At 40.6% G+C, this 23,168-nt stretch overlaps 1 protein-coding gene across 4 annotated transcripts in view; it reads left to right on the top strand.

The window, feature by feature from the left end:
- The window catches only part of foxp4 (forkhead box P4), a 93,032-nt gene extending 77,525 nt beyond the window's left edge, over positions 1-15,507 (top strand). For 3 of the 4 annotated variants that reach the window (XM_069537723.1, XM_069537726.1, XM_069537731.1), the window contains exons 12-18: positions 2,006-2,231; positions 2,796-2,872; positions 2,963-3,064; positions 7,244-7,365; positions 7,985-8,051; positions 9,060-9,232; positions 10,022-15,507. In XM_069537723.1, the coding sequence (XP_069393824.1) occupies positions 2,006-2,231; positions 2,796-2,872; positions 2,963-3,064; positions 7,244-7,365; positions 7,985-8,051; positions 9,060-9,232; positions 10,022-10,169 (915 nt within the window). In that variant the 3' untranslated portion in view covers positions 10,170-15,507. Of the gene's footprint in view, positions 1-2,005; positions 2,232-2,795; positions 2,873-2,962; positions 3,065-7,243; positions 7,366-7,984; positions 8,052-9,059; positions 9,233-10,002 lie in introns of all 4 variants that reach the window. The other variant, XM_069537720.1, reaches the window with a different exon arrangement.
- Positions 15,508-23,168: the final 7,661 nt, after the last annotated feature.

Here is a 23,168-nt window from a genome sequence, read left to right as displayed (position 1 = left end):
TTTTCGTTCTTCTCTTCTCTCTGCCTAAACTTCCCATCATACAGTTGTGTTTCATTCCTTTAGAGAACGTCATAAATTTCAGCCATTCAAAGATTGTGTTGAAGCCCAGATTTGTGTTTGATTCAGCCTGTCCTTTTTAGAGAAAGCTGCCAGAGCAATCTTTCACAGCATTTTTAGTGTGCTGACAAAATGGAAAGAAATTTGATGTGATGTGTGTGTCTGTGTGTGTGTGTGTGTGTGTGTGTGTGTGTGTGTGTGTATGTGTGTCTATGTCTGTGTGTGTGTGTGTGTGTGTTTGTGTGTGTGTGTGCGTGTATGTGTGTCCACACTGCTTGGCAAAGTTGTTATTAGGTATCTAATGAATATTTCATTATTCAGATTGACGAGGAGTCTTATTAAAATATGAAGATGTTGAAATTAATTGTCAATTAGAGGTGGAGTGTCTTAATTTGAGGGGATATAAATGGGTGCAGTCGAGTGGCAACGCGTGTGTGTGTGTGTATTTGTGTGTACTTTTGTGTGTCTGGATGATGTGTTGATCACAGGGGGATCAGCTGCCATTAACATCTAATGGGAAATCAGGAAGAGGCGTGTTCTGTCACCACTGGAGACGAGCCTTGGGGTCAGGGATTGGAGGAGGAGGGGCAGGGGAGGAGCGTCAGGAATGGAAACAAAGCTTGGCCTCAATTAACAGGGTTCGACTGTTGCCGTGGTGATGTGGCAGGGTTGTGGCGTTAATGAAGTACCTGTTAAACAGCCCCGCCCCCTCCAGTCATCTTAAATGGTACGGAGAGGGGGCAGAGTAGAGAGAGAGGCAATTCACACATTTTACATACATATAGACAACACATACACACACACACACACACACACACACACACACACTGTGGTTTTAATTAGTCCTAAACTAGCATCCCTACAACGGTTGTCCCACAGAGACTGGACACGTTTTTTGTGTATGTGTGTGCGTGCGTGTGCAAGGCTCTGCCTAATTGGGCTGTATTAGTCCGTGAAGACTTTGCCATCGCAGAGTGTGTGTGTGTGTTCCCGTCTTACAAACATGCTGTCGTGTGGTTTTGTTTTTGTAAGCTCAGGGTTAATTGCAGCCAGCGCTGTGTATATAAATATATGTTCATGTTCAGTGTGTGTGATTGTGTATGTGTGGTTCTGTACCAGGATGTGGGTTTGCTTTTGGGAACTGGTAGAGACGGAAATTCACGAGGAATATCAATAGCTTTATTTTGTTTTTGTGATGAAGTGAGTTTACATCAGTAACTCTTCCTGGATTTAGCTTCCATACTGCTGTCAGTTAAATAACTTCAAATTGAAGGTCCTCCTGGCCCGTGTAGTTTCATTTGTGAGCTCTATGTTTGACAGCATTAGTAAAACCCCTAATTTATCAATATTCTTACACAACTAATCAACAAAACTGTTTAGAAACATTATCCACGAAGATATTTGTCATGTATATGACACAAACAAATCATCTAATGCACTGATATCACCTGACCCTGATCTTATCTACATGATGCTTCCCTGTAAACCGCAGCAGCAGATGGTGAAGCTTTAAACATGAGTGAAGCATCAGTCATATATATAAAATCTTTGTCCCCAAACTAAAACAACTCTTCACACTTTGGACAGAAACTAAACATTTTTATTTTACACAAAGTTAATTTAGCCCCTTTGATGTGTAATATAATGTTTCACACCTTTTCAGGCTGATATCAGTCTACTCAAGGTAAATTGATACATACTGCAATGATTACTACATTGGATAAGATGGAATTTTTTTTGTATATTTATAAAAAATGCTTATAATTATTTTTATTTATTATATTTTAATTAATTCATTTTTTTATTTCATCTATTTTAATTGTATCTTTATTTTATATATATTTATTTTACTTTATCAAACGGACAGAAAATCAATGAAACCTCTGTGGGAGACATACAAGCTGAGTCAATCCCCCTTATTTCTGTGTCTGTCTCTGCCTCTCTCCAGCTGAACCTGGCTTCCAGTGGCTCTCTGTTGAAGCGGGACAGTGATGCCTACCCAGAGGGCCTTCAGCACCCCCCCACCTCGGCCGCCACCCCCATAACTCCGCTGCGCCAGGGACCCTCGGTCATCAGCTCCTCCAGCCTGCACACACACTCCCACTCCCACACGCACGCTGTCGGGCCCATACGTAGGCGCAACTCCGACAAGTATTGCACCCCCATCGCCTCAGGTAGACATTTCCCCTTACTTCACTCAGTGCCTTCCTATTTGTGTCATTATCATATATTATCTAATTATTGATTAACTGATAAATAATTAACTCTAATCATGTTTTCTTTTTTTAAATCCAGAATTAGGTTTTTCTTCTTTTCCACAGTAATTACAGTACATCTTCATTCAGCCATCTCCTTTCATACATGGCACAAAGACTGATGTAGTCTCTCCTGTAGTAAAAAAAAAAAGTATTATATATATATATATATTTATACTGTAGCCCATATTTATGATGTCAAGTAGGCAAGCATTATATTTTAAAGTATGTGGCATAGAATAAAATCTTATTCATTCATATTATTGCAGCAAGTCTGTAAATGGTATCAAGGTGTAAAGACCTATATCAAACAACTCAATAAACACTGTTAGATGTTATTTTTTCAGACACAATTTTAATATTTTGATGAATCATACTTACTTTTTTAGTATTTACATTTACATAGAATTGTATTTTATAAATGTTGCACTACACACTCAGCTCACAACAGTTCATTTCTTATGATGTTTCCTGTTTTTTCAGAGCTGGCTCAGAACTGTGAGTTCTACAAGAACGCTGATGTCAGGCCTCCCTTTACCTACGCCTCTCTTATACGTCATGTAAGTCTCCCCTCAGACTCGTTTCCACCATCTCTTCTCTCCATCTGGGATCTCCTCTACATTGTGTCCGCTCTCTCTTATTGTCCTCAGGCCATTCTGGAGTCCCCAGACAGACAGCTGACTCTCAATGAAATCTACAACTGGTTTACACGGAAGTTTGCCTACTTCAGGAGAAACACAGCCACATGGAAGGTAAGGGCACATCATATACTCCCTAACTTTCACCCAATCCTTCAAATGGGGCTTAAAAAACTGAACATGCTGGTGAGGAAGGCCCGCTCTTTGGTGGGGATGGAACAGAACAGTGTTTTGAGACAGTGACGGAGAAGAGGATGAGAGGAAGAAGCTGAAAGCCATCATGGACAGCCCCTCTCACCCCGTCTCTGCTTAACTGAGGCAGCTCAGGATCACACTCAGCCACAGACTCATACAACCACGTATCTCAAAGTGCATGGTGGGCTCCTCTGTGCCATCAGAATGCATAACACCCCAGCCCCCACAGTCTAAGACTCAAATCTTTATATTGCACATTTATAAAACAGACTAATATTGTGTATAGTATTTCTATTTTTTATCTTATTTATTCCAGATTCTGTTTCTATTCATATTATTTTCTTGCTACAATTTCCACCAGGGGATCAATATTGTTTTTATTTGACCTTATCTTATCTTATTTACATGTATTTGGTTATGAAATGAACAGCAGCGTATTTCGAAAATGTTGTAAGTTGGACTTAGGATCAGACTCAATCAGAGCTAAATGTGGTCTTTGCCCAATGATGAAACCCCTCGCTAAAGTTGATGCCAGTTGCAAATTGTTCGACCATGAAAAAAATTAACAAAATTAGTCGGCAGGTTTTACTGTTATTTGAAACACTGAGGCCAAGTGAGTCACTTTTTAGAAAATGGAGTCGCTCTGTGGGCCTAAATGTAATAAAAAACGTTCTTACAATGATTCAAGAACACACACGTTCTTGTTCTTCATTCCTCAAACGCTGACTCTGCTCTGCTCTGCAAAAGATATGACTGATATGACAGTTAATGGTTGTTTCTGTTCTTTATGAGAAGCTTTCCTGCGTTTCTCCTCATTCGCTCCATCCTTCTTTCTTCCATTCTTTCTCTCCATCTCTCTCCCTCTCAGCCATAAACTATTCTCTCACCTCGAACATGGCACATGGAGAGTCGGCCCGCTCGTCCTAGTAGAGCCACATCTAGTCGTGATAAAGCCTCATTATAGAAATGCACATACAAAGCTGGTGCACACACACTGAATTCTTTCCCACACACACCACTGGCCTGATCGTAGGTGCTGACCCATTTCTGAAGAAACCTCACACTAATTTGAGTGTCAGTTCCTCCAGAGAGAGGGAAAGGGAGAGAAAGAGCAAAGCAGGGAGAGAGGGAGGTGGTGGGGGAGGAGGGGTTGAGGAGAGACCCCTGGCCTTCCTCTAATAGCCCCTAAAACCAAGGGAGGGGAGGTGATGGGACGACAGCTTGGTGTGGAGGAGGTTAAGAGACGGGGGCAGCCAGGAATATCTTTACTTCCTCATCTGACTTTTATGAATTTTAACTATTAATGTCTGGTGTCTGCTTCCTGTGCCGTTGGCCTCGCGGACCTTTAAATATAGCTTGCCGCGCGGCCTTATGTATTTATATAGCGGCTCGCAGAGTCGAATAGAGCCACAGAGATGTATGTCCTTTAATAAGCTGTTATATTTCATGAGGAGAGCAGTGGTGTCAGGGAGTGGAAGTCATTGATCAGAGAAACAGAGGGAAAGAGAATGAGAGATGAAAGGGAGAGACAAAGAGAGAGGGATGATTGAGGGAGGAGGAGAGATGAGTGTTATTTCAAGGTGCTACATAATGAGACGGAAGCCTGAAAGAAAAGGTTTCATTCTGTTTGTCACTCTTTTTTTCTAGATGCACTTGAGGGGTAAATTGAGGCCACATGTAAAATTGTAATATGCAATAATAATAATATTATGATTTATGAGTAAAATAATAACAATAACTAGGAATGAGAATTAAATAAATGGGATTAAAAATCCAATTAGTGCTTTATAAGAGGCTTCACTTTGAACTCTAGTGGTGGAATGTAAATCATGCATCTCAATAATAAAAAAGTATTAATATTAATCAGTTATTTTACAGCTTTAGTTACAAGTTACTTTGTGAATTTAGATACATATCATAGACAACATCATACAAAACTTAGAATTACAACTACATAACTGTAACAGGCTACTTTGATATTCAAGCATCAGTAGTAATATGACAAACAATAGTATTAATAGTCAAGGTAACACTGGTTTTTCTGAAGGGTCTGACTTAAATATTGGAATATCAATATTTTCAATGCGCTTTTTCACTTAGGAAAGGAATTTACAAATCCTTTTTCTAACCTGTTACATTATCACTCATTTTATGCTTGTTTGTTCATGGTTTTATTTATCATCCTATCTGCTCACATATATTCCTATTTACGATCATATGCTAGGAGCCCATCCCATCATGCAACAGGCAGAAACACAACTGGACTGCGGATACAGATCTCAGATATTTACTGTATACAATCCACAAGTCGAAAAAATATACCTGTGTCCAGCCCCTGCCCCCCTCTCAGCCTGAGGGAGTGGAGATGAGTGGCACATGTGCTGCGACCCACTGTAAATGACTGCCAATGTTTTAACTGGGAGAATTAGGCTTTCATCACGGAGACAAATGCAAATAGCACTGCAGTAGCACCGGTGTCTGGCGTAAGCGTGTGTGTGTGTGTGTGTGTGTTTGTGTGTTTGCACTGTCAGGGTGGCGGGCAGAGATTGGGGTCAGACTCATTTACAAAACTTAGCATCACAGCTCGGGGGTTGAGGGGATGCGGGGGAGAAAGGGTTCCTCTGCTGATTATGGCTTGTGTAATTACGTGTGTGTGTGTGTGTGTGTGTGTGTGTGTGTGTGTGTGTGTGTGTGTGTGTGTGTGTGTGTGTGTGTGTGTGTGTGTGTGCGCGCGCGTGTGTGTGTGTGTGTGTGTGTGTAATTATGGCGTGGAGTGATGCATGCCTGGCCTGTCCCTCTCTCTCGGCTTAGAACAGCGTGTCAGAGAGAATATGCAGGATTTAATTATAGACGAATTAAAATTGGTAATGAAATTGGGCATGAACAAACTACAAATAGCAGATGAAAAGGGAGGCCTGTCCCTGGGGGGGTGAGACAAAGATAGCGGTGTGCCTGCCTGCTTGCCTGTCTGAGTGCCTGTGTCTGTCTGTGTGTGTGTCTGTGTGCATGTGTGTGTGCTGATGATGACTGATTATACATTTTCTAAGATAAAATAACGCTACTAGAGAATTGCTGCCTTGCATTAGCACTGTACATGGAGCTACAGTGTGTGTGTGTGTTTATAAGAAGTGATGGGTAAAAAAGGACCATTATTCTCTGGTGACACTTCGTATAAAGTCACCTTACAAAAAGCTGAGAAGCATTGTTTGTACTGAGCACACGCTGAGTGAGTGTTCTTACCTCCAGCAAGGTAATGACTTCAAAAATAACAGTTCATGTTTTGAGTTCATGTTGAAAATCATGGAATATTGTGGCAGCTGAAGATGCATGTTTAAGACAAAAAACAACTTAGAGGTTAGGTTATCAGGCAACACCAGGAAAAGTTGTGAACAGGAAAAGTTCACAATGTTATTTTTTTGTTATTTCATTCCATTTTTGCATTAAAATGTAGTTTTTAGGGGATTGCTTCCACTATAAACCAGCCTTACAGTTTGCTGGAATATTTATAAGCTGTGGGAAAAGAAAGAACAAATGCAGATTTAACAAAATTGAAATTTCTGTGTAAATAGTCCAAAGGAAAAATATTTCGTGCAAATAAAATAAAATGCAGAAACGAAACTAGAAGCCATGCCAAGGCCCAACACTCCCTTTAAGAAACCACTTTTAAATTTCCTAGATCCAGATTTTTATTTGGATCTACACCAAATTGCACAAACTCAAAAATATCTTTCTTCTCCTTTTTTCATCAAGATCCATGAATTACTCATCACCATGAATTACAATCAATAAAAATGTTGAAAAATCCGTCTTGCAATGATAAAGACAGAGAAAAAAATTTCTGGATCTGCTCCCTGATGTGGATCCACACCATAATTTTATGGGTTCTTCCTGGGGTCATGCCCCACCCCTCCACAAAATTTCATGGAAATCAGTTGAGTAGTTTTTGCATAATCCTGCTATCCAACAATCAAAGGCAATCTCCTTGGTGGCAGAAATAAAACAGTAAACAGTAAATAAATGAATAAATATAAAACATAATTGATTGGCCTTCAGTCCGAATAAAGCTTGTCTTTTCTTTCTGTCTCTCCCTTTTCCCAGAATGCTGTCCGCCACAACCTGAGTCTGCACAAGTGTTTTGTTCGTGTTGAGAACGTGAAGGGGGCCGTGTGGACTGTGGATGAAGTCGAATACCAAAAGAGGAGACCACCAAAGATGACCGGGTAAGAACGCACACAGTCATATACATACATGCACTCACACACACACGTATGCGCACACTGTCACACACACATTTAAGAGGACTGAGATGTGAGTGTGAGCTTATGGATGCTGGCACGATGATTGCCTAAATGGTCCCTCTATTATTACCAAGAGGCCAACTCAGCAATCATTGAGAAAAAGAGTGCTGCTGACTTGTGTATGTACTGTATGTGTGGTGTGTGTGTTTTGTGTGTTTTCCCTGTTTGTCGACACCATTAGTAAGCAGCTGTGTGAGATGCTAGAGAGAGCAAAAAACCTTGTTAGCATGTGTAAACAGATGTTCTCTCCAACCGCCAGTGAAACCAGGGATAATTACGTGCACATACACACACACACACACACACACACACACGCACACACACACACCTGCACACCAGATATCAAACACTTTCTCTGTGTGTGTTTTAGCATCTGTTTACAGTCTGTGTATGTTTCTACTTGTAACAAACATATTTGTGCGATTTGTCAGAGCGCTTTGGCTGAGGTGACATCTTTCCACATGTGCAATTAATCTGCGATTCTAACCCGTCTCTCTCTCTCTCTCTTTCCCCTTGTACGTGTGTGTGTGTGTGTGTGTAGAAGTCCCACTCTGGTGAAAAACATGATTTCAGGCCTGGGCTTTGGATCCCTAAACGCTAGCTACCAGGTAAGGAATGCCCTCTGCTCCTCTTTCTCTCTTCCTCTCTCCCTCCAACACACACACACACACAGGGCAGCCAATCGCAATCAAGGGCACTGATATCAATTCCCTCTCATAATTAGCAGATTCCCTAACGACATTCACGCCACCTCCTTCTCCCACATCAACACACATTCTCACCTCCCACCTCACTTTCTCTCACACACGCCACCCCACCTCCACACACACACACACACACACACACACGCACACACTCGACCCATCTCACACCAAACCCACACAAGCTTGCAATTTTGCGACTGAGATGATTTATAGCGTCAAGTAGTTGTCAATTAAGGTTACTGCATATAATTATCGCATGTCCCAGAAAATCCATCTCTGAGCCAATGAGAGTTCCACTCCTTCTGGCTTTACCGCACTTTATTTCCTGTGTGAGCAGTGAAGGTAGAGTCCGCCTCACATCTGCAGCTGGATGAGAGTGTTTAAATCAGAAAGCTGTGACTGACAGAAGCTGCTCCAGTTGTTTAACTTGTTTTTTCCTCTGTTTCACTGCGTGTGTGTTCTAGTCAGGTTCTCTCCACGTTCCTTCATTGGAACACACACACACTCTTGTGACAGGGACTTAAATGTTATGGTACAAGCTATGGTGTGGAAAGTACTGTATATAAGTGCCCCCTAGTGGTTTGTCAAGTGAACTAGCAAGTGAGTGGATTCAAACGCTCCCCATGAGGAAGAGCTCTCATCAGCACATTAAGAAACACTCATCAGTCATTGTGAACATTTACTATGCTGTTTTACATGATGTGTCAATTGAACATATAAACAAACTTTGAGTATTAATGTTTAAATATATTAAAATAATAATGAGTTCAATGTTTCTGGTTCTGGTGGACAGTGTTTTATTTATTATCCATGGATTTATTTATTCATTTATTCATTTTCTTATCTAATTTGATATGTTATAATTTTAGAAAACAAACAATTTGAATTGACTTTATGTGTGTGTGTGTATAGGCGGCGCTGGCAGAGAGCAGTCTGTCCCTGCTAAACAGCTCTCCCCTGGTGACCCCTCCATCTGCAGCCAGCCTCAACATGCTGCACGTGGGCCACGACGATGTCAGTTCCACTGTGGAGCAGGTCAACAGTAACGGCAGCTGCAGCCCCACGCTCAGCCCTCACCAGTACAGGTACTTACTATATGCACACACACACACACATACACATGTTCAAGCCGACAAAACTGCTTTAACCTGAATATAAGAATAATTACTGTCTGCACAACGCTTAGTGTCAAACTATTATTGTCATTTTTATCAGTGTGGATCTAAATACAGGAGTGATGGTGCAATAGCAATACTGATATTACTGATGACTTACCAGAGAAATCAATTCCATATAAGAAATCATTTCCTTGTAATTTAAGGGAATTTTACAGGACAGGACAGAATCTAACACATCTGAGGAAAATGTTTGTTCCCTGCTTTAAGATACTGCTCATCTAAAATTCAAATGAGTCTACTTTCACTGGAGATTGTCGGCTGTGCTGTCTCTGATGCTTTTTATTGCATGAAATACTGGATGTTCATATGTGCAATATTTAAAAAGAAATGTCTAGGCTTTGCTCTTATTTTAGGCTGAACATAATATGACAATGATTCTACGAGTTTTCTACTCTGGTATTTTCTACCAAAGTAGCCTCCACTCACCACATCATAATGTAGCCACATCATATTTTCCTAAATCAAACATTAGATTAGGTTAGATTATGAAGTTGTTGGGCGGTGATTACCATGCCTGCATGACTTGTAATTTCCATTGAGCAAATCACAATAAAACTACCTGGGTCAGTTGATAGCATAATTAGCATCAGTATATTTGGCAGCAGTGTCATCAAGATAGAAAGTCTGCTACTGTCATATGCTCTTTAAAACTTCCCCTTTTCCTTTTCTAATGTCAGCCTGCTCTATCTCCTTCAGCCACCCGGTGCATGTGAAGGAGGAGCCTACTGAGGTGGATGAGGACGGTCGGCCAGTATCCCTCCTGGCCGGTGTCACACACAGCCTGCCATTGCCGAGCGACGAGCGCGACCTGGAGGAGGATCTTCCCACAGAGGAGCTGGAGTAGGACAGATCCGAGAACGGACCAGAGGGACGGGACACACAGCGAGATCAATCCCCCCGAGCCCTCTTGTCAGCGTGAAGAGGAAAAAATTGCGACAGTACACTTGTGAGAAAAAGAGAGAAAAAAAGAGAATGTTTTTTTTGTTTTGTTTTGAAGAAAATGCAAGCAACCAAGGACGACATCGAGAAACACCAAACAGGGTTAGATGACCTCCGTTACTTTCAGACACAAAAAGAGAAGTCTGTGGAGCACTGCTTTACCTCCATGTGTTTCTTTTCCGACACTTGGCTCAGAGGTGTAACACCACTTAATGCATACACACTCACACAAATACGCACACAGACACACTCATTCATGTCTCACCATGTTTCGTTATCCTCCCTGGTAACATCAGCCTCTGTGTAGAGACCCCTAGAGGCGTTGACACACACACACACTCTCTTCTCCTCGCCCCACCACTCTGCATACAACCTCCTCACTGTCGTCTCGGGCTGCCCGGCTAGCCGCTTTATCTCTAATCGTCAGTTGAGAAGACACACCGATGCGTGTGTGAGTGTGTGTCAGAAAGAAAAAAGACACACAGGATCATGTGTATATAGATTTGGAGCAGTCATCAGGGGCTGTGCAGTTTACCTCTCCTTCTTCCCCCTCTTTGAGTCAATCACTTGCTTTTTCATTTTTGTTTGATTTAATTGAAATGAAACTGTTGGGCTTCGAGATAGGAAGGAAGGAAGGAAGAGTGCTTTTAAAGATTACCTCCAACAGTGCTCCAAGCCCTTGACGACACCGACCCAACCAACAGATGCGGTGCGGCCCCGGTCTGTGCCGAAACTTCTGCCCCCAGCAAGACACTTAGTGCTGGGCATCTTTTAAACTCTTTGCTTCTAAGTGAGGAAGCAAAATACATTTCCAACCCACCTACATCCCAACCAACACCCCCCAAAAGATAATGCAGGAATAGGACCATTTGGTGCTGTCCTTCTCCTCTCCTCCGTGTACGGATGGAGTGATGAGCTTGGAACACTTGACGAGCGAGAAGAAAAAGAGAGGAGGCTGATAGAAAAGAGGGAGGAAGCATCTACAGAAATATTGTGACTAAAAAAGAAAACTGTTCATGATTATGGAGTATAACAAGAAAAAAACGTGTGGTAGCTTTTGTCATTTCCTTTTTTTTTTATTTGATGTTATGTTGACGATGTTATTATCATTTTTTGAGGATCAATATTTCCATGGTGGCGTTCTGTTTCAACGTACCTTTTCTAAGAATGCTGTTTCTGTTTTTGTGTTGTAATTTGTTTGATTTACTCTGGTTGCTCACACCATTCCAAATGAGTTTTGGCAAAAAAAGAGAGAAAGAAATGAAAGCGCAGTATTGTCCCAACTTGTGACCCCGCCCCTCTCCCATTTCTGTCCCAAGTGTAGCAGGCAAGAAATTTGGAAATAGCACTTAAAGTTTCCATTATCCAGACAGATTATTTAACAGCTGAATATTTTTGTGTTAATTCTCTCTCATTCACTTGTTTTTCGGTTGTGTATTTAGTTGAGAAATATAAGTAATGCTTTAAAAAAATATATATTATTACTGCAGTCAGAGAATACCTCATCCCACGAAGGCTCCGCCTGGAACTGTGTCCAAATTGATAAAGAAATAAAGGGGAATTCTTTCTGTGGGACAACAAATGTGGCAACTCTGCTCGGCTTCAGACTCAAAGCTCTATGGTTGTAATTGTTACTGTGTAGAAGCTATCTGCAATTCACTGTGTGAGTTTGTGTTTAAGGAATAGCACATGAGATTTTTTTTCCTTTTGTTTTCTGTGAGCATCAAAGCATTACTTTTCTCTACAGTGCCATACCAAATTTTAACATTTATTTGAATCTGTTATCTGCTTGTTCCCGTTTTTATTTTTGTTACAGGTAACCAAAGAAATATGTAGAAAACCAAAAACCCTGTAGTTTATTTTGCCCCTTTTTGAGTTTCCCCCCTTTTTTTCTTCTTCCTCTTAAAGAACTGGCCAAAAGACAACAAACCAGGAGTTTGAATTTCCTATTATTGTATTCACATAAATTATACATGACTTACAGTGCTGACCATTCCAAAAACCAAAGTGTGTGAAGCAAACTAGACTTTGGAGACATGAAAGCTTTTTACATAAGTGTTTATGAATAACTCACATTAGGTATGAGGCCAAAAAAAACAAACTAGTATTAATAAACATCCCGCAGTTCCTCGAAAAAAAAAGAGTAAAGAAAATAGCACTTAGATGTGAAACTCCCACTCTCAGGCTAAACTGTATTCCAAACAATCCAAGGATTAGCCCGACTAGTGAGAGCAGACCTGAATATGAGGCACTCATGATGTGTTTGTGCACATGTAACAAATACAGAAGTTAAACACTTGGCTTAACAAGCTGTTTTTCTGGTGCTGTCATAGCTTACAAATTTTAGTTTGAAAATCAGGAAACAAACATGCTCTCTTAATCTGTATGTCATGTTTACAGAAAGAGGAGGTTCTTTTAACAAATCCAAATAAATATTAGGGACAAACTAAAAACTATACCAATGTAAAAGGAAAAACAACCAAGGGACATCATGTGATTCACAGTTGGGCTCATATTTTCATACTTTTTGTCAAACTAACTCTTGCACTCTTATTTAACTAACCAACCTTTCTGATGACTTTGTGTTCAAACAGGACTGTTTCCTGTCACATTAGAGACTGATTTCTGATAAAGTACAAAGTGGCAGACAGACATCTTGAAACGAGATAAAAATAAAAACCAAAAATAACACTACCTCCTTTTCGAAAAACAGTTCAACACATAGCCAATGGGAGACTGAACTCTCTTAGAATATGGTTTTTTTCCTCTCCATTCTTCCTTGATGATAATAATGAATGCCAAAATTGCGTTGCGCTTACTGTATGACTGACGAGAAAAAAAAAGCTATTTGGTGATCCGGACTCCCCATCACATCTGCTTGAGCCCAAAAACATAGAGATGTTTCACTTTCCATGGAATTTAAAAACGACTACCTCTCCTTTAAACCACATCTAAAGCACTCTCTATGTCTCAAAGTGTGTTGTGAAGCGATCGCTACTTACATAAAAGTTTTCTATCAGCTGTGTGAACCTGACCGTGCTCCTGCACCTGATTAGCACTGAGCTATGTGAGCAGCCTCTGAACCGCGTGCTTCGACTGTATGTGTGCATATTAATGATGGCAGCCAATGAGAAGCCACTCGTTAATGGCAGCGTGGCGTTGCAGGGAGCTGGCTGTCAGGGGTAATGATGGGCAGAATATATCAGACACACACACAGGGACACACACAGGAAGCATAGACGCAGGGCTATGGGTTAGTGCAAACAGAGGCTCTGACCATCCAGATATCCAAAGACCCACATCCACAGCAGTCACCCCCCCCACTCATCACCAAAACACTCGCAGAGACGCTTAATGAAACATCACTACTAGTAGTAATATCCAAACCAAGAGGAACTGCTGCATCCAGTACATAGATGATCTCTGACTCGTGCTTTAAGGTACACCTGTAAACAAAGCTGTTTTATAAAGATGTAGATTGTTCACAGGTCGCCATGTAAGACTTCTGTTTTTTTTTCTCTCCAGCTTGGCATAACATGATGTATTCTTGTATATTAGTGCTTGACTTATCCCTCCAGGGCATTCTTTCTCATTTTGTCCTTTCATTTTCTCTTCTTTTTTTGGGGTTTGTTTGTTTTTTTTTCTCCTCTGCACCTGTTTAGCTATTGTAAAGCTTTCAGCTCTGATTCCTATACTGTACTGCTAATGCTGAAGTATATGTATTTATCATATTAAGTGCTGCAGATATCTTGGTTTTAATAGGTTTTTTTGTTTCCATTTTTTCAGTTCTTCATAAAACGTCTGGGACGCTGATTTTTTAAGTGTATTATCTCTAAAAAAATTAAAAGATAAAAGTTAGATCAGTGGTTTAGGTAACACCTGTTTGTATATTTATCTTAGCTAGGTCTATTTTGATACTTTTTTGTCTCTGTACTGCATTTATGCATTTTTAAGGAAAGAAAAAAAACAAATGGAAAACAAAACAAAAAAGTTACTTCATTATGTATTGATACCTCAGAAGGACTTTTTCTCTAAAGACAGGACCAAAACCTCCAAAAAGAAAAAGAGAAAGAGGAAAAAAATGTAAGAATATGTAGCCCCTCTCTTGCTTTAAAAAATGCAGAGCTCTAGAAAGGTATTGCTGTTGGTCCTTTCAGGTGCCAATATATGTCCCAGCTTCCTTGTGACCCCCTCCCTTTGACCCCTGACCCCTGTCATTCCTGTGCTGAACTCTGACCCCGCAGAGCTGTCAATCGTCTGCAGGTGAAATGGGGCTGTTGCTGAGTCACACCGCACCCGGCTGCCGGTGACCAGGCGCAAACCGCATCTCCCCGTCCCGCGATTGCAGATCCAAGACTGACACTGTTGCAGTTTTTTGATACTCCTCCTCTTTGCGTATAGTCTCAATACCAAAATGTGGAACGGCTCTCAGAGATGCAGCTCATCCTCTGACTACCAAAGGCATTGCGAGCAAACATTGCTTAGTCCAAACCCCTGAACTGTAACCAAACTGTAACCAAACCAATGCCACAAACGTAACCAAACAAACGCTGAGCTACTTCCAAAACTCTCTGACTTCACTGATCACCTTTACAGATAGCTGTTATCTCTCGTACATCCACGTGTTGGTGTTGTAGGATCCAGTCTGTGTCCGCTTGGGCTGGCGAGTGACTCAAAGGACGTGGGAAACCCAGATCCTGATGTGTGATTGGACAGTTCTGAGGTGTCACATGAGGGGGAAGGGACTCTCAAAGCGGAGCATTGCCTGATGGTATTATTAAGTAGACAGCCAGAATCCAATGGAACTACCACTTCATTTCTCCTCTGGTTAAACCTTAGGAATGTGTGTACATTTTCAGCAGTGACTCTCTATTGTTTCTTAGTTTCAGTTTACCTGCTTACCTCTCTTTATCCTTTGTTTTTGTTTTTTTGTTCTGTTTCTTGTTATTTGAAAGTGTGAGCCGAGGAGGAGGCGGGGACAGGGACTGGACCACGGCTTTAGACAGACAGTGGAGCCCAGCCCTCGGACCCTCCACCCCGGGTAGCCATGTAATGCCAGTCACTGCCCTTTCCTTCATGCTGTATAAAAACACACACATATATCTGTGTATTTGTAACCTGAATCTTCTTGTGTCTGTCCATGCAGACAATAAAAAACTGTACAGTAGGTCTAGTTGCATGTAATCTGTACTAATTATTGACAATGGCATTATAAAATGCAATAAAATACTTATTACACTGTCCCATGCTGTGTCCCTCTTTGTTCTCCAGTGATATCCAATGTGCACAGTGACACACAGGTAAACAAATGGACAATATGAAACCATTACACAATTTACAGCAATTATTTTGAATATATATTTTTAAATACATTTTTTAGAGATATTTTTTAATTTCATGGGACTACATATTACTCACAAACTGAAATGGCAGCGTAACGTGTATAAAACACACCATCAAATGCAGCTACTTCAGTTTTCACTGTGACCTCTGGGAGACCACGTGAATGAATGCTCTGCTTCTGCAGGTTCTAATGACTATAATTACAAAAAAAAAATGAATGAGACTACTGTTAACAATGTAACAAAAGTGAGGCCAAATGTTTTTGGAATATTGAACAAATTGCCTCTTAACGTTCTGTTGAGTCGTTTTACAGCCTGCAGGGAAAGCTATTTTAAAGTGGATCAGTTTAACCTAAACATTGTGTAGCACCATATTAAAACCATGTTCATCAACGTATTTATTACTTGAATTTTATTTGAAAATGTTATTTTCTTCAATTACACTTGACGTCTCAATATCAATAAAATAGTTATTTATTTTATAAAGAAAATTCACATTTTCTCATTTGAACTGTGTATGAAGAGTTTCATCAAAATATGTGATTTCCACAATTTTTATAAAAAACAACTACTGTCCCAAATTGTTTGCTGGTGGAGGGCTCGTTGTAACTCGAGTCCTCTTGAGAAAAGTGTTTTGACAATAATACAGAAAATACAATTTTTTCATCAAACCATATGGTGACATCACAGCATTGGGTGACAGCCAATCAAATGACAGGAGCTGACTCATTGAATTACAATCTGTATGATGGATGGCAACTTTTTAAAGGTCAGTCTGTGTCGTTCTTCAGAGGTTACCATGAGTTGTGATGCAGAGTTTGGCCACTAGGAGGAGTAAACAAACTGGACAACACATGCAGCATCTCATAAACACAAATCCAGCAACAAACATGACTGTGGTCCATTGACGTGCTCCGACCAACAGGGTGGGCCAGAGAGCACGGCAGAGACTGAGTTGTGAAAGAACTACCTGTGCATGTATGAAGTCTAAGAAGAATGCAGGTGGCTGACGTCTCACTAGATTAACAGAAGAGGTGTCATGTCTGTACCTCTTCTTCATTCCCATCCTCCATTTCTTCCCTCTCCTTCCTTACCTGCCTCCATCTTCCTTTCAGGTTTGGCTCATGCCCTGCAGCTCATCTTTAAACCTGAGTGCTGCATCGTGGATGTGTTGCCACGGGAAGTTTAAACTCTGTTTAATCTTGTGCTTTTCGTGAACTTCTTCATCAGTCAGCTGGGAGTAAACTCACTCTCAGCACTTAAATCCCTGTGACATTTGGTTTTGAGACCCCATCTTAAACCTATTGCAGACACACAAGCACACATGCACACACGTATAGGGAAACACACACTTACTGGCATGCACACATCATGAATACTAAGCAGAAATCTAGTATGGTATACTTGCACAAGGTGAGCCAGGGTGCAGAGCAACACACAAAGAGGTTATTCTTGGCATGGCACAGTCGTGTTTGGCCCAAACCTGAGGCCAAAGCTCTGGATATGTTTCTTAGCGCTCATCTCAGCGGAGTAAGCGTTAGGTGTGTGCACACCGACGTGCATGCTAAAATCAATGCTCGTGTGACTGTGATCGGGTGTGTGGGTGGGTGTGGAGGGCCTGCTCACCCCAGCAGCATGGAGAGCAGTGAGGTCCAGGCAGACCCTGTGAGTCACAAAATAAATTTACTGACATTTTTCTGCGTCTCTCCCCCGTACACTCACTCTGTCATCCTCCCTCTGCCTTCTTCCCCTCTCTGTGTCTCTGTGTCTGTGGCTGCAGGAGTGGGCCGCGCTCCAAACAGTATATTGACTCAGACAAAACAACACAACACGTATATATCTGCTGCATGCGTCCATATGGATCTGCTTATTCAGTCTAATGAGCTGAGACTTTCTTTCTCTCCGCACATTAAAATGTAACCTAACCATTTTCTGGTATAGGCCCCATTCAAGTAAACACCAAGCACTGATATACTGTACTGTTCTTTAACCCTCAGTTTGCTCAGCTGGACTGGAGGCCCTCTTTAAAATTGAAACTTTTCTTTCCTGACCTCATCCTTCCAAGTTTCATTGTAATCCGTTCAGTAGTTTCTGCGTTAAACCTGCGCACTGACAGATTAACAAACCAATGGAGATGAAAACACAATCTCCTTGGGAGAGGTTATGGTGATTTGTTGAAAAAGAACGTTATGCAGTCCCTCAGACCCCATTGTATACGATGGTTAATTGTCTTAATTGTTTCAACGCTAAGTGCATTAATAAATACTGTTTAATTAATGGACTGAATTACACTGAAATGGTTTATTTACTATTTCAACAATATTTTCAACATTTTACAAACAAACATGGCAGACACAGAGAGCGAAGGGACAAAGCTGCAATAAAAACTCTCAACAATTCTCACAGGAATATGCTCTATACCCTCCTCTGAGAAGCCAAGAGTCTGATGAGAAAGTGGATGCAACTCCATGTGTGGCGAGAAATAGAGAGAGAGAGAGAGAGAGAGAGAGAGAGAGAGAGGGCCCCAGCTACAGAACAAAAGCATCTTTGTGAGTGATTGGGACCACATTTTCACCCTGCCCTCTCTCTCTTTCTCTCTCTCTCTCTCTCCCTCTCTCTCTCTCTCTCTCTCTCTCTCTCAGACTGTTAAAAACCACTGAAACAATCAACATTAAAAGTTTTATATGATACAGAGACGGTCTCAGCAGATACGCTCTGTTTACATGTGGCTCTAGTTTCACTTCTCTGCGAACACACATTTACACACAAACACACACTTTTGACATACTCTCTCTCTCTCTCTGCTTCTGTATGGACTCTCACCCTTTTTTTTCAACCTCTACATTTCCGCTCTCTGCCCCTCCTACTCTGCTCGTCTGCTGATGTGATGCCGGGTTGTGGCATCTCGTGCAGTCTGGTCAGAAGTCCTGGAACAGTGGCGCAGCCAGTTGTCCGGCTGTGGCCTGCTAGAGAGGATGACCTGTTCTTCCTCTGCTGGATCTCAGTGGACTGGAAAGCCTCTGAATCCTCAGAAGCCCATAAGCCAAACAAAGAACAGGTCTACGTGCTGTGAGAAAGGCAGAACTGCTTTCATCATGGTGAAACATGGCATCATTTCCTCTGTGAGGACAACTTGTTCAGTACAAAGAAGAAATTATAACTTCCCTTCCAGCTTAAATGCAGTCTTTATGATCTAAGTTGTGACTCAGACATTCAACTAAGCAGCTACATAAGAGGGAGTATTGTATTTCACTGTGATCAGTGGTGGATCTGGGATGTTTCTTACCAAGGGGCTATTTATATGTCCAACATTATACAGCACTTTTTTCCAATATTTGCATCTCTTTAATATCAGCATCACAAAACATAAACATATGTATTCTTTGATATAGGCCTAACATTGGCCACCTCTCCCTCTTCCTGACAAGGCTTGTTTCATTCTATTGTCTTCAAAAGGTGATCAAGTTCACATCAAGTAGTGAATTTATCGATGCCCATATTTGCAATGCATATTCACTTAAAGTGGTGGTTTGACATTGTGTGAACTTGGCTGATTTGCTTTATTGCAGAGAGTTAGATGAGACGGTCTAACGGCTGTGCAGTAATTATATAGCTGGCCGGTTAGCTTAGCTTAACATAAGGAGTGAAAACCGTGGGACAAAGCCTGATTCTATTCAAAAAGTAACTAAATCTGCTGAGCAGCAATGAGACTAAAGTCAGTTGGAGAAGAGTGTTGGTGCCTGGCATGTTCTCCTGGCTAAGGAACAGTCTGACACAAAAGCCTATGTGCAACACTGAAGTGCCATTCTTAATATTAGGTTTTTGTACAGATTTAACAAACACGAAGGGTAGGCAGATTTTGTTACCTCTGAATCGAGCCAGGCTAGAAAGAACAAAGAAAGACGCAAGAAACATAATCCCAAAATCTTGAACTACGTTTTCATTCAGCATGAGGGACAAAATATAATCTGCTGTTGCAGCTGTTTCTGTCTAGACTGAAATACCTATGTGTGTCTCTGTGTGTGTCTGGTTCATAATTGGAAGCTGATTTGATAGCACTCCTGGAAGTGAGGAATGTTGAGGGATGTTGTCATATTCATCTGCCTGATGCACCAGCCCTGGATGAACCAAAGTGTCCCTGTTCACCTCTGCAGGAAGTCAAACAACCAGCAAATCTTCTCCTCTGTGACAAATGAGTTTAAAGTCCATGAAACAACCATTAAATAAGGTCTGATTAAATTATCATTGAGTAACTTTGAATCACTAGCTTTTAAATAATTATGTAAATAAGTTAGAGATGGAAATGAAAGCTATCAGCTGACCGTGGAGAACCTTGTGGGTGCGGTGAATGCTGGAGTGGGGTGGAGGAGAGAGAGGATAGAGAGTTAAAGCTTAACAGGAAGTCAATGACAAGAACATTTCTCCACTCTCATTGTTCAGTATGAGAATGTGTGGTGACTCAGACAACACACAAGAATCTAATGCAGCCTGCAAAGCTTGTGGTTTGTGATTCATATTATTTATAGTCCTGTTTTAATATGAGATAAATACAGTGTCATTCTTACCTCTGCCAAGGAGGTATCACCCCTGTCCGTTTGCATGAATCTTGGTGGAAGGATGTGGGATGGGTCAGAAAAGAATCCATTAAATGTTGGTGTGGATCCGGGTCGAAAGGCAGATTCAGGAATATTTGATCTCTTTCTTTAACACTGTGAGCGTTTTGCAGCATTTTCTCTGAGAATATGTCATGGATCTTACTTTTAAAAAATCAAGCATGTTTAGGAAACTGATCTATGAGTGTGTGAAATGTGGTGCAGCTTGAGAGGACTGTTGGGCCTCAGAGCAGGTATGCACTCTATTGACTAACACTCTACATAGCAGATAAAAGATGAGAATGTTCCAATTAACACATCTAACACAGTGTAAACCTTTGAATCAGCTGAATTGAACCCTGAAATTTTTTTTGTGTGAGCACCCTGTCAAAAAACATCTTCTGCAGTAAATGACAAACTGGTCCGTTGTGCATGAAAAGCAGCAGAGAGGACAAGTATTCAAATGTGTTTTATGAATTAGCTCAAAGAGACTTTTCTAATTTTGCCACTCAAAACTATTACTTTTTAGTATCAAACCACATGATCTTAAACTAAGGAAATGATTTTGTTTTTAAAAGTGCAAACAAATATAATGTGCACATAGACATAGCTCTTGGCCAATATGTTTTGAGTGAAAGCATCATTACATCTAAACAGTGAAGCCAGAAATTTGACAGGGCCTTTTTGCAGTGAAAGCAATTTGTCTGCGTTCTATGAAATATTTGTGTTGATCATGAGTCTGATCTGCTGTAAAAGCACAGAAGTAAAACACGATACGTTTCGACTGCATTCACAAACCAAAGGAAATAACTCCAGCTGGAACAATCGTCTGTCACACTCACTGTTGCCCACACAAACTGTGACCCTGGTGCCCAGACAGACACTGAGTCCCACACACAGCACAGATCCAACAAATGCTCAGTGTCAAAGTCCGTTCAGATGAGTGATGGTGCACAAATTGAATAGGAGGTTATCGTGTTGTCAGTAAAAATGAAGGGTGTCTGAAAAGCCCTTTGCTGCTGTGAATTACCTCACACCCCTGCCACGCCTTCAGACATCAATCACAGGAAACTCACTCTCCAGCTGCTCACCTCCAGGTGTCCACACGGCAGGAGAGGACTGGGCCTTTCTGTCCTGCGCTGTGTTTTAATGAATCCCATGTGACCCAAGAAACACAACTAAAAACTATTCTGGATATCACATATGAAAGGGCTGGGGAAAAGTTGTGGTTTTAACTGCCTGAATTTGTTGAAAAATAGAAGGTTGATGGTTGTTGGATGATCCAATTCTAAATGATCTTATTAAAAACATATTGTAAGTTGTTGTGTTTTTGATATTTTTGAATTTGTAGTAAATCTACGTCTTCTTCTAACCTATTTCAAAACATATGTGTGTAACCAGTACTGTTAAAAGCTAATCATCATGTCCACCATCATCCAAAGCTAATAGAAAAACTGCTTCTGTCTGTCAACCATCATTGTGAGAAGATATTTTGTACATAATTCTAAAAGAAGTAAAACTGGTTTAAAGTATCAGTTAGATACAACTATCAAATATAATAGGTTAATAAAAAAAACATTTTTTTCCTGTGTGAAGCTTTGAAGTGTCATCCTTATTCTTTTAAAAATTAAAATGATTGCATTCTGCACATGTTAGTACCATTCTTTATGATTGTTTTCATGAATGGATTAAATGTATGGGTTTTATTTTACTCTTGTTTATTTTACTAACATTTAGATATTTGCTGATTCAGTATTAATATTTGTTTATCAAATAAAAGCAAATCTGCAGTACTTGATGACAAGGTAATGCAGACTTTCAGAATGATACACTTGGAGCCTGTTTCATACAGACACATGTTGTTATGTATGATTGCTGTTTAGTTTAACTACATCTTTGACAAGATGGCAGCTATTTTAATTTGTCTTTATAAAAACAACCATCTGATATCATTGGCATGTGTAGGTACAAGGTGAGGATGTGCCCTGAAGAGTTTCTTGTAATTACTTCTGAGTCCACAATTACTATCATGAGGGTGAATCGTGAGTCATCGCTGAGAAAATGACCTACTTTCCACTCGGACTCATGGGCTAATTTATAAAGCCTCATGCAGGCCAGCATGAATGAAGAAAATTCCCACAGTGAGTCACAACAGCATTTGAACTAAAAACAGTGAACTTGTTTTGGGGGAACAAAAAGCCTGGTCAAGACATGCCAGTACATTTGTGTCCAACAACAAAGGGTTTAAAGATATAATAGTGATTTATTTCATTGCTTTTCATCATTGTGTTAAAAGCGGCATAAAAAGGATAATTCATCCAGAAACAAAAATTCACTCATTGTCTACTCACCTCTGTGCTGATGGAGGGCTGAGTGAATTGTTTGAGTCCACAATCAATTTTGGAGTTTCAGGGGTAAACAGTGTTGCAGCAAAATCCAAAACAATTGAAGTAAATTGTGACCACTTCTTCAAACGTAAAGAAACCACAGAAAAAAAACATGAATCAGAATCAGAATCACTTTTATTGCCAGGTATGTGAACACAGGAATTATACTCCGGTTTTACTTAGCTCTCTTAGTACAAACAGTTAAAAAACAAACAAACATAGAGATAAACAAGAACAAAGACAAAAGACAAAAAACAAAAGCTGTGTACATGTACAAAAAAGTGAAAGAGTTTGGTGAAATCCCTCCCCTACTGCTGTTGTGTCATCCAAGTGTCCGTAAACCAGATGAGTGGCCCTTCAGGACCACAGTATTGTTCTTAGTATTATCAGTACACATTGTTTTCTGTTCTGAATGGATGCAAAGGAAACAGATTACAGTGTCATACCATTGTTTGGTGCCAAAGTCGTGACAATAGACTTTGTACTGAAACACTGGATTAAAGCTCTTCTCAAATTGTTAAACATATAAAGGTGTGGGCCTGCACATGGTTCCTGTATAAGACTCTATTATGCTGTGTCTGGT

The sequence above is a fragment of the Paralichthys olivaceus genome, chromosome 2, assembly GCF_024713975.1.
Source record: "Paralichthys olivaceus isolate ysfri-2021 chromosome 2, ASM2471397v2, whole genome shotgun sequence".
In the NCBI taxonomy this organism is placed as follows: Eukaryota; Metazoa; Chordata; class Actinopteri; order Pleuronectiformes; family Paralichthyidae; genus Paralichthys; species Paralichthys olivaceus.
The sequence above is the reverse complement of the archived record's forward strand: the minus strand, read 5'-3'. Positions and strand labels throughout refer to the sequence as shown.